Consider the following 16895-nt stretch of genomic DNA (forward strand, 5'->3'; position numbering starts at 1 on the left):
TTTATTCGATAGAACAAAAAGGAGGAGGCACAAATTAATTGATTGAATGGAACGATTCAATTTTCATGAGGGAAGAAGAGGAGAGAAAAGGGGAAACAAAAACAACATAAAACTTTCTTGATAATTGCAAATCCCTTTTGCTGGAAGAGCCCTTCGGAGATCTCGGTCTTTTATAAATTGATTCTAATCTTCCGTAAACGGAACGGAAAGGGCAAGCTTGGTGTGAAGGGAAAGTATACGTTCCTGGGGAATAAAAAAGAACTGAGCAGGAGAGCCGAATGAATCGAAAGATTCGTGTTCGGTTTGGGAAGAGATTATGAATTCGTGAAATTTGTGAATAGATAATCTACTTTCATTAAGTAATCTATTAGATAACCGTAAACAGAAAATATTGGAGACTATTCGGAATTCGGAAGAACTATGTAAAGGAGCTATCGATCAGTTCGAGAAAGCTCGGGCTTGCTTAAGGAACGTGGAAATGATAGCGGACGAAATCCAGGTAAATGGAAACTCCCAAATAGAACGAGAGAAAGAGGATCTCCTCAATACTGCTTCTGAGAATTTGGAACAATTAGAGGATCCCAAGAATGAGACGATTTACTCCGAACAGCAAAGAGCATTTGACCAGATTCGACAACAAGTTTCTCGCCAAGCTTTACGAAGAGCTATAGGAACTTTGAATAGTCGTTTGAATACTGAGTTACATTTACGTACGATCGATCACAATATTGGCCTGCTTAGAACCATGATGAACACAAATGATTAGTTGTTATAGGTCCTATTTCTCAATAGATAATTAAAAAGGTTAAGGAACTATTTCTGAACAGATAATTAATAAGTGCTAATGGGAAGTATTAGACTCGACGAAATTAGTAGTATTATACGGAAACAGATCGAACAATATAACAACGAAGTAAGAGTTGGTAATCTTGGCACCGTACTTCAAGTAGGAGATGGCATTGCTCGTATTCATGGTCTTGATGAAGTAATGGCAGGGGAATTAGTGGAATTTGGAGATGGTACAGTAGGCATTGCCCTAAATTTGGGATCGGATAATGTTGGAGCTATATTAATGGGCGATGGCTTGATGATACAAGAAGGTAGTTCCGTGAGAGCAACAGGAAAAATTGCTCAGATACCAGTAAGTGATGCGTATTTGGGTCGTGTTGTAAATGCTCTAGCCCAACCCATTGATGGTAAGGGTAAAATTTCAGCTTCCGAATTTCGACTGATTGAATCTCCCGCTCCAGGTATTATATCAAGACGTTCCGTATATGAACCCCTTCAAACGGGGCTTATTGCTATTGATTCTATGATTCCTATAGGGCGTGGTCAGCGAGAATTAATTATTGGGGACAGACAGACCAGCAAGACAGCAGTAGCTACAGATACTATTCTTAATCAAAAGAGTCAAAATGTAATCTGTGTCTATGTAGCAATTGGTCAAAGAGCTTCTTCCGTGGCTCAGGTAGTTAATACATTCCGAGAACGTGGCGCAATGGCATATACCATTGTGGTAGCGGAAACTGCGGATTCTCCCACTACATTACAATATCTCGCCCCTTATACAGGAGCAACTTTGGCTGAATACTTCATGTATAAAAAACAACACACATCAATCATTTATGATGATCTCTCCAAACAGGCACAAGCTTATCGACAAATGTCTCTTCTATTAAGAAGACCACCTGGCCGAGAAGCTTATCCAGGAGATGTTTTCTATTTGCATTCCCGTCTCTTGGAAAGAGAAGCTAAATTAAGTTCCCAGTTAGGTGAGGGGAGTGTTACTGCTCTACCAATAGTTGAGACTCAAGCTGGAGATGTTTCAGCTTATATTCCCACTAATGCAATTTCCATTACCGATGGACAAATATTTTCATCGGCCGATCTATTCAATGCCGGGATCCGACCTGCTATTAATGTGGGTATTTCCGTCTCTAGAGTAGGATCTGCGGCTCAGATAAAAGCTATGAAAAAGGTAGCTGGAAAGTTGAAATTAGAGTTAGCTCAATTTGCAGAGTTGGAAGCTTTTGCACAATTTGCTTCCGATCTTGATAAAGCTACTCAAGATCAATTGGCGAGGGGTCAACGATTACGTGAGTTGCTCAAACAATCTCAGTCGGCTCCTTTGACTGTAGAAGAACAAATAGCTACTATTTATACCGGAATAAACGGATACCTGGATATATTCGAAATAGCACAGGTGAGAAAATTTCTCCTTGGGTTACGTTTTTATTTGATAAAAAATAAACCTCAGTTCGGAGAAATTATACGTTCTACTGGTACATTTACAGAAGAAGCGAAAGCCCTTCTGGAAGAGGCTCTTAAGGAACATACTGAACTTTTTTTACTTCAAGAAAAAAAATGAATATTTGATCATTTGGTGGAATTATTCAGAACAGTAAAAAGAACTAAAGAATTTGTTCCATTCCAATCCAATACATTGCACAACAATTTATAACAATTGAAGAGTATTACGTCCAATAGGATTTGAACCTATACCGAAGGTTTAGAAGACCTCTGTCCTATCCATTAGACGATGGACGCTCTTTTTTTCTCTTCCCTTTTTTTATTTGAATTCCCTTTGGCATACATTGTCCCGATCTACCTTTTTATTCACACTGAGGTTATAGGATAGGAAAAGAATGGAATCTATTTCACATTAATTGATTTCGAGTGAATCGTGAGATTATGTTATATACTTAATCACTTTATATCTACCTATTCTATATCTATCTAGATAGATATAGAATAGGTAGATATCTGTTAGCGGGTAGCGGGAATCGAACCCGCATCGTTAGCTTGGAAGGCTAGGGGTTATAGTCGACATTTATTATTCGATGTCTCTAATTCAGAACCGAACATGAGAATTTAATGTCATTCGGCTCCTTCATGGGAGATAGAGAGCGGTATGAGGGAAGAAGCAGAGTATTTATATCAAATCTTTTTGAAAGGAATTTTCAATTCCTTTCTTTCTCCTCTTTTTTTTTCTAATAAAAAACCCTAATTTATTATCGTACCCATGGCATCTACGTCAGTTTATTCTCTTTTTTTTAGTGAAGGGCCCAAAATCGTAGAATACTTACTCACTTTCTAGATGATCCGGATAGATAGATAAATTTGAAAAGTTTAAAATAATCACAAATCTTTCTAGTTACTTCGTTCCCTATTTCTACTGATTCTGATCCCTAGGAGAACAAATTCCACTGAGCTCGAACGAAATGTCGATAACCCAAGTAAACCAAAGTCATAGTTCTATAGCTATTCGGCTTCAACCTGGGGTCCTTCCATCCATAAGTTGAAGGTTTAGTCACGATGAAAAAATATCTTCCCCATAGATCTGTAATTTATCTAACCTTTCAAACATTCCGTGTCGCTATCTTGGAACCACAAATGTGTTTATCTTTCATCATTTCAGACCCAGATTACGAGAAGGTATGCTATTCCTGGGTATTCATAGGGAAGGTTTTGAACCTATCTGGAAATAGAGCTTTAGATGGATCAAAGATCCATGTAAAAGATCCTTCAACTATTCGAGTTGATAATGTAACGAATCACACTTTTACCACTAAACTATACCCGCCACGATCTGATTGTAACATATGGATCGATCTTTTTTCCAACCAATAGGAAGATGAGGAGTTATCAATCAACCTCTATTGAAAGTTTATATCAATCATTACCTCGTTTTCATCATTACAATGAGCCATTTCCGGAGATGGCTCATTGTAATTATAGATTACCTTTGCGAATTGCTGATAAAACAATAACTAAAGGGCCCGATACAACCATCAGAGTCAGAACAGTGAGCTGCGCAATAACTTCTAGATCCATTTGGTTTTCTTTCACCCTCCATCGACTGAATGTATGAATAAAATGTTGTCGAGATCAATCACTTTTCTTCTATTTTGTCTTCTTCGGACTCCTACCCATTGGTGTAGTTTCGATCAGGAACCTATGGCCTTGAGCAACTGATATCTTTACAATAATACATAAAATAGATAGAGAACCCTAAATAGATAGAGAACCCTTCAATATCTAGATAATAAAATTTGATACTGGAGAGAAATAAATGGACTAATCCATGTAACGCATTTAATCAAACTCATTGGGGAGGGAATGAAGATATGGAAGAGCTTAAAATTTTGATAGGTTGTTGTCTTGCTTTTACAGCAGGTCTTCTTCTAGCTATCAAATTAGGTCAAGCACTGTATGACTGCTGATTTTTTCTGCTTTTCTTGGCCTGGCCATCGGCCAGGCCAAGAAAAGCAGAAAAAATCAGTCATACAGAACTATTTTTAACGAAATGAACAATACGATTGACTGGATTGTTCTTTATCCAACTGAATAATGGCAATATTCATTATATTGCCGATACAATCTGTACATACTATGATATACACCTTTACTCCACCATTCATTTTGTTACACATGAACTCTTCCATCTTGGAGAGATGGCTGAGCGGACCAAAGCAGTGGATTGCTAATCCGTAGTACGGATCATCCGTACCGAGGGTTCGAATCCCTCTCTCTCCGTTCGTCCACTATTGATCCTAAAAATGAATAACCCCGAATCTTTCTACGGAACAGAAAAGACCCATTAACCTAGAGACTTTTTTCACTATTCTTTACGTCCGGGATTACGTCCTGGATCGTTCAATAGAAATCCAAAGATAAAAAGAGAAATGAAAAATACCACTACTGCGTAAACGAACAGCTTAAGAGTAAGCATTACGTAATCTCCAGAATCCTGATTATAAGTACAACAAAATAGATCATCAATCTTTGTAACATATATGGATACTTGAATACCAAACAATAGTATTATTGTTACAAATCACGAAATTATTTCTCTGAATCACGTGTGAAAATCAATTTGAAAGAAGGATATAATTTTTCTCTTTGTTTTCAAAATGGTCTTTTTTCCCTCTTATTTTTTTGGATCAACTAGATATTTATTGAATATTTATGAAAATAAGTCATTGGTGATCGTATCAATACGTGACCCAATAGCCCGATCCGAAGTGAGCGGTGGGATCGGAAGGAATTGATGAAGGTGAGTGGAAAAGTTTTTATCCGGGAGCAGATAAGGTATCTGAATTTGGTATCGTCGGGTGGAGCAAGGATAGAACTTCTGTCACAAAAAAATGGAAAGAGTTATACAAAAATTGGATCAATGACAGCGACCCAAAAACTTGAAAAAGAAAAAAGGGGATACTTTTTATCGAAAACTTACAGCAGCTTGCCAAACAAAGGCTAAGAGAAAAAAGAGAACATGAATAATTGGCATTACATCGACAATTGGATCAGAAATTGCATAAACCTCAGGTAATTTTCCAAAAAAGGGATTATTTGAATGAATAAAGGCATCATCTAGAAAAATATTGAACATAACTGGCATTTTTATTCTCCAATAAAAATTAGGGGGGGTAAAGCCAGAAAAGTCTTTGATTGATCGAATCGATCGAAGCTCTTCGGCAAGTTTGACCGGACTTGGGGTTGGAAGGGATGATTCTTTCATACATACAACATTTTACCCAATCTAATAGAAAATGATCAATGAATGGATATTCTTGTCACTTTTTCTGTTTCTCCTATTATGTCCAATTCCATCAATAACCTATTTTGTTGAAATATCCACAAATTTTTTTTCCCCAATTGAGATCTGATCTAATGAATCTTGGATACTAATGGGTTGACAAAAAATTTGATATAAGTATTCATTAGCATATGAATAGGGAAATAGGATGGGAATGGGGCGTGGCCAAGCGGTAAGGCAGCAGGTTTTGATCCTGTTATTCGGAGGTTCGAATCCTTCCGTCCCAGACTTATTTCATTGGTTCCTGTTTTCCCTTCCTTCGCTCTTGCTTTTTTCTTTCGTAAAAGATCCAACTTTGTTTTCCTTTTTATCATAATTTAACCATACTTATCAGAAGGGAATGTGATTACAATAGGGAAGAGATAAAGGGATATATCTGTGGTGCAAGATGGGAATACGGATCAATTTGAGATAAGGTTCAATTTATGAAATTAGCCCATTGGATGTATGCTGGTCCTGCTCATATTGGAACTCTACGAGTAGCTAGTTCATTCAAAAATGTCCATGCCATTATGCATGCTCCTCTAGGAGATGATTATTTTAATGTAATGCGTTCTATTTTAGAACGGGAAAGAAATTTTACTCCTGGAACTGCTAGTATAGTAGATCATCACGTACTAGCACGTGGATCTCGAAAAAGAGTTGTGGATCATATTATTCGAAAAGATAAGGAGGAAGGTCCCGATCTGGTAATATTAACACCTACATGTACCTCTAGTATCTTGCAAGAGGATTTAAAAAACTTTGTGGATAGAGCATCCATAATCTCCGATTGCAACGTCATTTTTGCGGATGTGGATCATTATCAAGTGAATGAAATTCAGGCAGCGGATAGAACTTTGGAACAGGTAGTTCGATATTATTTGGAGAAATCCCATACATTGGATCAATTCGTAACAGATGCACCTTCCGTAAATATAATTGGGATTCTTACTCTGGGTTTTCATAATCGACATGATTGTCGTGAGTTGAGACGTTTATTAAAAGATCTGGACATCAGAATTAATCAAATAATTCCTGAAGGAGTATCTGTAGAGGATCCGAAAAATTTACCGAAAGCTCGGTTCAATTTAATTCCTTATCGTGAAGTGGGCTTAATGACAACGATGTATTTGAATAAGGAATTTGGAATGCCTGATGTATCTACAATTCCTATGGGAGCTGTAGATATGGCCGAGTGCATCCGACAGATAAAGAAATCTCTTGAGACCTTGGCGGATCCTATTTTATCGAGCAAAAGGGTTGATTACGAATCCTATATCGATGGACAAACTCGATTCGTTTCCCAAGCTGCTTGGTTCTCAAGATCTATCGATTGTCAGAATTTTATGGGGAAAGAAACAGTCGTTTTTGGTGATGCAACTCATGCTGCTTCAATCACTAAGATACTTGCTAGAGAGATGGGAATTCATGTGAGTTGTACAGGTACTTATTGTAAACATGATGCAGAATGGTTCAAAGAGCAAATTAAAGATTTTTGTGATGAGATAATCATCACAGATGATCATGCTGAAGTAGGAGATATTATCTCTCGCATGGAACCCTCTGCAATATTTGGTACTCAAATGGAACGTCATATTGGTAAACGTCTTGAAATTCCTTGTGGAGTTATTTCCGCCCCAGCTCATATCCAAAATTTTCCTTGGGATATCGACCCTTCCTGGGTTACGAAGGTACTAATCAAATAGCTGATCTAGTTTATAACTCATTCGCTCTGGGTATGGAGGATAATCTTCTAGATATTTTTTGTGGTCATGATACGAAGGAAATAATGACTAAATCCTTATCCACGGATATTAGTCCAATTTGGGATCCTGAAAGTCGGCAAGAATTGGGTAAAATCCCCGTTTTGTAAGGGACGAAGTAAAAATAAATACAGAAAAATTTGCACGACGAAAGGGCATTTTGAACGTTACTGTCGAGGTAATGCACGCAGCTAAAGAAGCATTAAGTTAAGTACCTAATAAATATAAATTAATTGATTACATTGAGTGTATTCTATACAAAAAGAGTGGATCCAATTCGATACCTATTCCTATCATATCATTTGAGTTAATGACTATTCATAATCACGTCTCGAATCATGATTTGAGATCACTGATCTCTATCATTATTCGAGATCAGGGAGGAATCTTCAAAACATCGTCTGAAACGATGCGGTAGTTTACATAATGGGTTTCGTGGATATGGATTATGACATCATTTCATATTCGGATCAAATGCCCTTGGCTCAACATTATTCTTATTTTATTATATACTCTCCAAGTAAATCTCGTTTCCACGTGGTACAAAGATGACGAATATTTGAATCGTTCTATTGTTACAAATAAACCTAGGATTTTCTATCGATGCGTCTAACATCTCGTCCCAATATAGCGCCAATCCAACAATTAATTTATCTCTTATTCTGGATTGACAATAGTGTATTGTGTTGATATAATTCGTCCATTCACAATAGAAATAGATATCTTAGGTTCATCGTTTATCAGTGATTCTATCCAATCATGATAATTCTGTCGATGGATCATTTATTCATAACCTAGATTACTTTATTCTGGAATGGTGGATCGAAACTCTACATATTCCGATATGAACTGACGAGTGAATTATTTGGTCATTCACGTAGGTTTTTGATCCCTCCCGTTCGTCAATTAGATTGGTAGGATTTACCGGTTCATATTGAGTAACCTCGCATTCCACTTCGATCGTATATATCCTCAATATCTATTCGCAATATGGGTTGCTAACTCAATGGTAGAGTACTCGGCTTTTAAGTGCGACTAAGATCTTTTACACATTTGAATGAAGTAGAAAACTCGTCGATACCATCGGTAAAGTTCGGAAGACTACGACTGATCCTCAAAGTATAATGAACGGAAAAAAAAGCATGTCGTTCCAGCATATGATCTTTATGATACCTGATATTATTTCTCGGATACCTGATTGTATTCAATCAGGACCGGATCTGATTTAAGGAATCAAATGGGTGGGAAATGTCTATTATATACCTAGATGGATGTATAATATGCTCATCCTTTCGGATCAAATGTGATAATTGTGAATAGGATTGAATCAATTCGCAGTTAAGTCGAATGAGTCAATGGAGAAAGCTATATGACTTGAATCATAAGTAGACCCAGAGAAACGAGCTTCTGTTCCTCGTTCCAATTAAGCGAGCGAGGAATTCCCTTTACTGATCAGAAGTTAAGAGCAGTTTAGTACCCAATATCGGGAGGTTTTCCCTGAGTAGATCAGGGATTTATACACTCACAATGAGTCCTAAATACTCGAGTACAGATGTGTAAGATAAATAGTGTACTGACCAGGTTTATTAATTCCATGAGTCAGGAGAGCGATTGGTTGCCAGGATAAAAGATTTTCGTTCTTCCTCATGACGAATGAGATCCTTGGGTAGTAAATCTATAGAAGATAGAATATTGATATCCGGATATATCTCTTTTTTCCTATCTTGTTCCGACTAGTTCGCACCATGTATTTTCTCAGAAATAAAGAGGTTATTCTCATGAACGAGGGCCATAGCTGAGGGTTGAAAATGGATGAGTTCCATAGATGCGGAAATAAAGATAGCTTTTGGCAACAATGCTTTTTATATCCACTCTTTTTTCAAGAAGATCTTTACGCAATTTCTCATGATCATCATTTGGATGTATCAAGTTCCTCCAGTTAGAACATTTAAGTTCCAATGATCAATTAAGTTTCCTAACTGTAAAACGTTTGATTGGTCAAATACGTCAACAAAATCATTCAATTGTTTTATTCGTGAATAAGAATCTATTTCTGAAAATAAAAAATAATAATAAATTAAAATATTTTAACTGGATGGTTGAGAATTAAATTTAGGATTTTACTAGGATAAGGTTAAAAGGTAAAGTAATGACACTCGGAGAAGACATATGTATCTCGTCATCTCAGTTCTTAGCATCTCAGTCTGAGTGGTCACACTCATTTACAGGTTTATAATGGCAACTGAGGAAATTTGATAATTTCAACCAGCTATGGGCTCCTCTGAATTTATAAAATAATAAAAACAAGAAACACTACAGGAGCATATTACCTGAGGGGCCTTATTCCTCTGCACCGGGCCCCAACCCAATTTGTTTTTTGGTGAGTATAGTCGACTGTGAACTCTATCAATTCATCCATTCCTACTTCCAGCAGGAGAGAGCTCTGATCTGATCTCGAAGCATTGCACCCAGAAGCTTGTCCGATGGCGATCACGCAGGGGAAATGGCTACAGGTATCGCTCCGATCTTTATCTTTGCTAATTTATTTCTTTGATAGAGAGTCAGTTTCGCTGAGAGCACTGTATTGAAAATGAGGGTAATGGACGGTGCAGGTGAATCAGAAGGAAGGGGGGCCGAAAGCGCGGAGCTCCCATGCAGTTGCAGTGGTGGGAAAAAAGGCGTATGTGTTCGGTGGAGAGGTGGAGCCGCGCGTGCCAGTGGACAATTTGATGCATATCTTGGATCTGGAGGACAATTCCTGGTCCGTGGCGGATGCCAAGGGAGAGGCACCGCCTCCCAGAGTGGGGGTCACCATGGTCCCTATTGGCTCTGTTATTTATCTCTTCGGTGGTCGAGACCAGCATCACAAGGAGCTCAACCATTTCTATTCCTTCGATACGAATTCCTGCCAGTGGAATCTCATCTCCGAAACAGACGGCCCACCCCACAGGTTCTAATAGGACTGTATGCCCTTTTCCACATATTTTTGCTCTTTTGCACAGACTTCTATAGGAAAATAGTAAAGATGAAAATTGATTTTGAAGTTTAGAAATTTTGGCTAATCTTACCGGTCTCTGTAAATCTTTGGGCAAATGAATGAAAAATTAGCCTGCCTGTTTTGCTTGCAGGAGCTATCATGCGATGGCAGCAGACGATAACCAGGTCTATGTGTTCGGCGGGTGTGGGGAAAAGGGCCGCCTGAACGATCTGTGGGCGTTCAATGTGGAGGAAGGGAAATGGAAGGCCCTCCCCGCCTCCGGAGAGCAAGCTGGTGCCCAGGGGAGACCAGCTTGTTGTGGTGGAAACAAGGTGTGGGTTGGTGCCCAGGGGAGGACCAGGGCTTGTTGTGGTGGACAACAAGGTGTGGGTTATCTTTGGTTTCGGCGGCAAGCACGAGCTCTCCGACATCCACTGCTTCGACCTGTGCACGAATCTGTGGGAAGAGGTTGAGGTGAAGGGAGAAGTCAAGCCCACCCCTCGTAGCGTCTTTGCCTGTGCTGCCGTGGGAAAATACATCACTGTCTATGGAGGGGAGGTCGATCCTAGTGACCTGGGTCATATGGGGGCCGGCTCCTTCTGCGGCGATGTCTTCGCTCTGGACACCGAGGCGCTGGAGTGGATCCGAGTCGAAGATGTTGGTGGTGAAAGTCATCCTGGACCCCGTGGATGGTCTGCGTTTTCTGTAGGCTCTTGTTATGGAAGTAAAGGACTGCTTGTCTATGGAGGGAATTCTCCTTCCAATAAGAGATTGGAAGACATATTCTTCCTTCAGTTGGCTGCTTGAGTATTGCATCCAACACCTACTATCTGCTACTACCTGCTAGCATCTAAAGAACTGGATATGAGTAGTTTTTCAATACAATGTTTGGCTTTCCTTAGGGTGAAGGGCATATAGACTCTTCTGTGTAGTATGGTGTTGTTCCTTGATGTTTTGTGTTGTAAATGATAATCTACGGCTGTTTTTCCTAGTATGAGATGAATTGGAATCTTCATCTATCTGTATATAGAGAGTCGACTTGTTTACAATTTTTGTTACCAATTATTATTGAGGGAACAGGTACCTCATGTGAAATCCGGCACCCCTGCACAAGTCAATAAGCTAAACCAGAAAGGTCAAGGAATTTGCACAGTAGATAAAATCATCCACATGTTAGTATCAGATGTCTGACATGGATATTAACTTTGTTGATCATGTAGTTCTGTCTCCAAGCATACTGATACCTGCAACAAAATGAGCAGATACTCATACAGGTAGCAACCTCTCTTAGAGGGCAGAGAGGTAGATTAATGGTCTTTGACATCCCCAATCTCTTCACAATAGCTTTGTTGAATCCTTTTGCAGGGTGATATCGAAATTACGATCATCAGCTAAGATTATTACCAGATGTCTTACATGTATGTGAACTTTATTGAGACCATGTAGCTCCTCCACCTAAAGTCATTGATACCTGCTATCGGTATAGCATCTAAAGAACTGGATATGAGTAGTTTTTCAATACAATGTTTGGCTTTCCTTAGGGTGAAGGGCATAGAGACTCTTCTGTGTAGTATGGCGTTGTTCCTTGATGTTTTCTGTTGTAAATGATAATCTAAGGCTGTTTTTCCTAGTATGAGATGAATTGGAATCTTCATCTATCTGTATATAGAGAGTAGACCTGTTTACAATTTTTGTTACCAATTATTATGCAGGGAACATGTACCTCATGTGAAATCCGACACCCCTGCACAAGTCAATTAGTAAGCTAAACCGCAAGGGTCAAGGAATTTGCACAGTAGATAAAATCATCCACATATTAGTATCAGATGTCTGACATGGATGTTAACTTTGTTGATCATGTAGTTCTGTTTCCAAGCATTCTGATACCTGCAACAAAATGAGCAGATACAACAGGTAGCAGCCTCTCTTCGAGGGCAGAGAGGCAGATTAATGGTCTCTGACATCCCCAAATCCACAATCTCTTCACAATTGCTTTGTTGAATCCTTTTGTAGGGTGATATCGAAATTACCACCATCAGCTAAGATTATTACCAGATGTTTTACATGTATGTGAACTTCATTGAGACCATGTAGCTCCTCCACCTAAAGGCATTGATACCTGCAATCGTTATAGCCTCTTTTTTTTCTTTAGGGCACACGGAGGTAGACTTATGATGGACTTTAAAAATCCTCTCCATTCCGAACCCCTTTTCAATAGCTTTGTTGGATCCTTTTGGAGGGTGATTTGGAAATTGTCCATGGTCAAGATGGACACTGCAATAACCATACTTATGATAATTTTAATTTATAAGTAGTTGAGAGTTATGCAGTATTTTAACATTGGTTTATGATAATTATAATTTATAAGTATTTAAGAGTTACGCAGTATTTTAATTTTAGTTTATTATTTATGGTTCATTTTCAGTTTTAATTTTTGAATCTTGATTCTGGATAATGATGAATTTGACTAATCTTTTTCCAGTTTTAATTTTTGAATCTTGATTCTAGAAAATGATGAATCTGACCCAATATTTGACTTGTCACAAGCCCACTGGCCAGTTACCTGTAAATACAGGCAGTAGATGTTTCAACGGAACTACGCATTAGCGCATAACCTGAGGAGGTTCCCACAAATGAAGCTCTGTTAACACATCAATTATCAGATCCCTTGCTTCAAAATAATCTTAGTTGGAATGCCGAATTAATAGACAAGGAGGCCTTAATATTTGTCTTATATCATTTGTAAATTTACTCCAGGTTTAAATTCACTACATTGCTTCCAGTGAGTCTACAGAATGCCTGCTTTCATCATAGGAACAATACAACTGGTATATAGAGAATGTAACAATTATAAACGAAATACATATAAAAAATAATTGTTTTTACATAGAACCATAATCGGCTATGGACACTGGTCCTTGTCATAATCTGCGAAAGTTATTAATACATTTTTCATTATAGCCCGTAGCACCGGACAACACTTATGCGTATTTAGTGTGTGATTTTATAATACACAGTTCACAAGGTTTATATAGTTGTTAATGTTTAATGCGCACATGGCCTCCGGCGGATTAGTCGTCTTTGCCCAGAGTTTGGCTAACTGGTCCTTGCATGCTGGGACACGCGGCATGATGATGACCCAGGACGCTAAATGCGCCTGCCAACTGGTTCCAATCTCCTGCGACATCTGTCTTGCTTTATCTCCGTTGATCTCTATCAGGCGATCCAATGGCGGGGAGGGTTTAGGGTTTAACCCCCTAACCACTTTTCTGCGCCTAGCACTTGGTGGAGTCATTGTTGTCGTCGGCCCGAGGTTTCTTGCTGCTTTGAAATGGTCTGGTTTGGTGAAGGTCTCAGGCTGGAAACTGATCCTTTTGCGGTTTGCCTTGGTTACGATGATTAGTCCTGCGAAGGCAGGGAACCCCGACAATGTGACTTCATGCGGTTTTATGTGTTTGCATTTTCTGAGTTCGTCTTCTGCTTTGGAACTCCATTTGGTGTCGACTCTGAAAGGCTACCGCCTCTGTCCAGGGTGGTTCGATGGTCTACCAAAGATGCGGAAGAGACTCTACTCCGACAATCCTTTTCGAGAGGTAAGCTCACAAACCACCAGATTTCTTCTGAGTATTTACAGTGTCTCAAATTTGAACTCGTTAACTGATGAGGTTTGTTGTATTGCAGGTAGGTTTCTCGATGCAGAAACCCTCCAGTTTCAGGTATGGATTACTCTTCTTTCTGGCATCACGCATTCTATAAATTCGCAGTCGGTTAGCCTCACATTGACTCCCTGGTTGTTTGCGGCTATGTGTAGGTATTTTCCCCTATTTTCTCAGTTCATGAAAGCTTGGGAAACGCTCCTTAGAGGTTTAGGGGCTTACGACTTCCATGGTCATTTCCAGGTTGACACAACTTATCTTTGGTGCATAACTATTTAGCTACGAAAAGATTATCTACTCGATGACATAGGAACTGTGCATCGAGCCAAGCTCTTCGCTGAGAGTTACTTAGATTTTTGGTTCTTAATTAATTAACTGTTTAATAGAACAATCAAACTCTGTGCATGGCACGAGTGATTTGGAGAATGGTAATTTCTTGATCAACCATGCGTTTCTATGGATATTTTCGCTGTTGTGGCTTATTTTTGTGTTAAGTTATGTACTTGTATGGACTTTGAGGGGTTTTGGTCATATCGACCCATTTGAGCCGTTTTTGGAACTGTGGCTCTACTCTTTAAGTCATTCCTACAGTGAAATATATTAGTTAAACTTATGCGCTTCAGTACTTAAATAATATTTTAGTTATATCGTTTCTGATTTAATGATGGGCCGAGATTGCCCTTGTTCTCTTACTCAGAGTATTAAAAATTTAGTGAATTTGTCTTAGTTTGCTCGACCCTTCCAGAATGATTTGTTTTAGAGTTTGTTTATACCAGGAGTCACCTGGATTACTCCAGAATGACTTGCAATCTGTTACGCTTTCCATCTCTGCAGTAGACCTGTAGTTTTTCACACAGTTTATTGCTATTGAGACACATATACTCGTTCAGCATCTCCCGAACGTTTCCTTTTTAATATGACTTTTACAATGAGTAACCTAGAATTATCCCTGTAATGGTTTACGTAGTATTAACCAGAATGTGTTTGACTCAACAACATAATACATGGATGAATTTGACAGTAATCATATAGGGTTTCAAATAGATTGTCCCACTGTTTATGATAAGAGAAATACTCTTAACGCTTTAAGAGCGTATGTTTGTTTAACTGTTGTATAAGGTTATTCTCCACACTGTACTAGAATTACTAGCTATATTTTTCATGCATTAACATCATATACTGTCTATTGTTTTATTTGCATAATTGGTAATTTCTATTCTCTGTCTTAATATACTTTCAAAGAATTTCTTCATTAAATCATTCTGTACATAGGTAATTCTTCTAGCATCAATTCGTAATGAGAAGTTCTATTTTATCATTTAAATCGTTTTTCCACAGACCATCATTAATTCTTAACGAAACTTTCTATGATACTTATCTCTTCAATATTAGCAACTTGTCATATTCAATTCCTTCTGGAAAGTCTCTCCTCTCAGCGACGAGTCTGGCAATTACGTTCAGATCCTCCCCCGAGCACTTTCTTTTGTTCACAGTTAAATAATTTCATCTACAGTCAAGAACCTTGGGCCTCCGGACTCCTGTCCCGCCTCAAGTGTTGTACTTTTTACTGACTGTTCTTGAGAATTCTCCCACTGGTTTATTCCACCCAGTTCTAGGATATATCTCCTGGATCATTTTTTCCCCATCTAAATCTCCCTTCAGGGCATATTGGTAATTGCCTTCTGTGACTGTTTCTTTTAATTAATGTAAACAGTTTCTATTTTTGTTAAAGTATATGGACTCCTAATTACCAATAATTTAGGTAACCAAATACATGTTTTTTGGCCTTCTAGCCTCAGTCACTTATTATTTAACATCATAATGTAATAAAACTAAAGTAACAAATGGTAAAAATCAACTTAGTAACCACAATAATTTTTATGCATTTTGGGGGTGTTACATCTCCCCCACCATATGAGGAACACCGTCCCTGGTGTTCTCTCTACTTTCAGAAAGTAACATCGGATAAGCTTTCCGCATAAATTCCTCTTCTTCCCAAGTGGCCTCATGCAGGCCAAAGTGTTTCCACTGCACTTTAACCTGGGTGATGTCTCGCTTCCACAAGGTGGTTTCTTTCTAATCGAGAATACGAAGAGGTTCTGCTAGAAACTCTCATTCCGGTTCGACCTGCACAAAAACAATTCATAGTCACAACCCTTTTCCAAAACAGTCTATCCAAAAGTCATATATCCCACTTAATCGATTACCTGAATATTTTCCCAATTAATGATACGTTGTGGATTATACATACATTTTCCTAGCAAAGACACGTGGAAAACATTGTGGACCCGAATGTGGCTTGGTAGTGCAAGCTTATATGCCACTGGCCCAATTCGTTCAAAGACTTGAAAAGGTCCACAGTATCGAGGTGCTAAATTAGCACATTCCTGCCACTGTGAGGAACTTTTACGGGGCTTTACTCTTAAATATACGTGATCCTCCAGTTGAAATTCTCTGTATGTCCTCTTTTTATCTGAACACACTTCCTGTCTATCTTGCGTCGCCCTTAGATTTTGTCGAACCTTCTTAACAGTCTCCTCCATTTCTGCTAGCATGTCAGGACCCAATGCTAGCTTATTAACTGGATTATTCCAATCTATGGGCACCCTGCACTTTCTTCCATACAACACTTCAAAGGGGCTCATGCTCAATGATTCATGATGTCCATTATTATACACAAATTCCGCTAGATGGAGATATTCTTCCCACTTATGTGGTTGCTGCATCACAAACATGCGTAGCATGTCCTCCAGCACTTGATTTACCCGTTCAGTGTGTCCGTTTGTTTGAGGATGGTAGGCAATGTTAAATTGGATCTCAGTACCCAATCCTGAAAAGAGAGTTTTCCAGAATGTGGATGTAAAATTTACATCCCTATTGGAAATCACCACTTGGGGTATTCTGTGTAGACAAAAAAT

The 16895-nt window shown here is 38.6% G+C and overlaps 2 protein-coding genes across 4 annotated transcripts; both read left to right on the forward strand.

Moving 5' to 3' along the window:
• The first annotated feature begins 9534 nt into the window (after positions 1–9534).
• LOC149180808 (thiohydroximate-O-sulfate sulfur/sulfate-lyase (nitrile-forming) NSP1-like) lies at positions 9535–11346 on the forward strand. The gene is made up of 4 exons (XM_089416307.1): positions 9535–9857; positions 9957–10294; positions 10473–10607; positions 10654–11346. The coding sequence occupies exons 1-4, from the start codon at positions 9828–9830 to the stop codon at positions 11126–11128; spliced, it is 978 nt and encodes a 325-aa protein (XP_089272433.1). The 5' UTR covers positions 9535–9827; the 3' UTR covers positions 11129–11346.
• Positions 11347–11491: 145 nt separating this feature from the next.
• Positions 11492–14518, forward strand: LOC149180809 (uncharacterized). Of its 3 annotated transcripts, none has more exons than XM_089416306.1 (3): positions 11492–13914; positions 14021–14037; positions 14133–14518. In XM_089416306.1, exons 1-3 carry the CDS (start codon positions 13363–13365, stop codon positions 14254–14256), a joined length of 693 nt encoding a protein of 230 aa, XP_089272432.1. In that variant the 5' UTR covers positions 11492–13362; the 3' UTR covers positions 14257–14518. The 3 variants fall into 3 exon arrangements, with proteins under 3 accessions (XP_089272432.1, XP_089272431.1, XP_089272430.1); XM_089416305.1 differs by having other exon boundaries at positions 14003–14037; positions 14133–14517; XM_089416304.1 differs by having other exon boundaries at positions 11492–14037; positions 14133–14515.
• Positions 14519–16895: the final 2377 nt, after the last annotated feature.

This window comes from Pinus tabuliformis, chromosome 3_2 (assembly GCF_031772625.1).
Source record: "Pinus tabuliformis cultivar Carrire ecotype Pingquan chromosome 3_2, CPIR1, whole genome shotgun sequence".
Classification (NCBI taxonomy): domain Eukaryota; kingdom Viridiplantae; phylum Streptophyta; class Pinopsida; order Pinales; family Pinaceae; genus Pinus; species Pinus tabuliformis.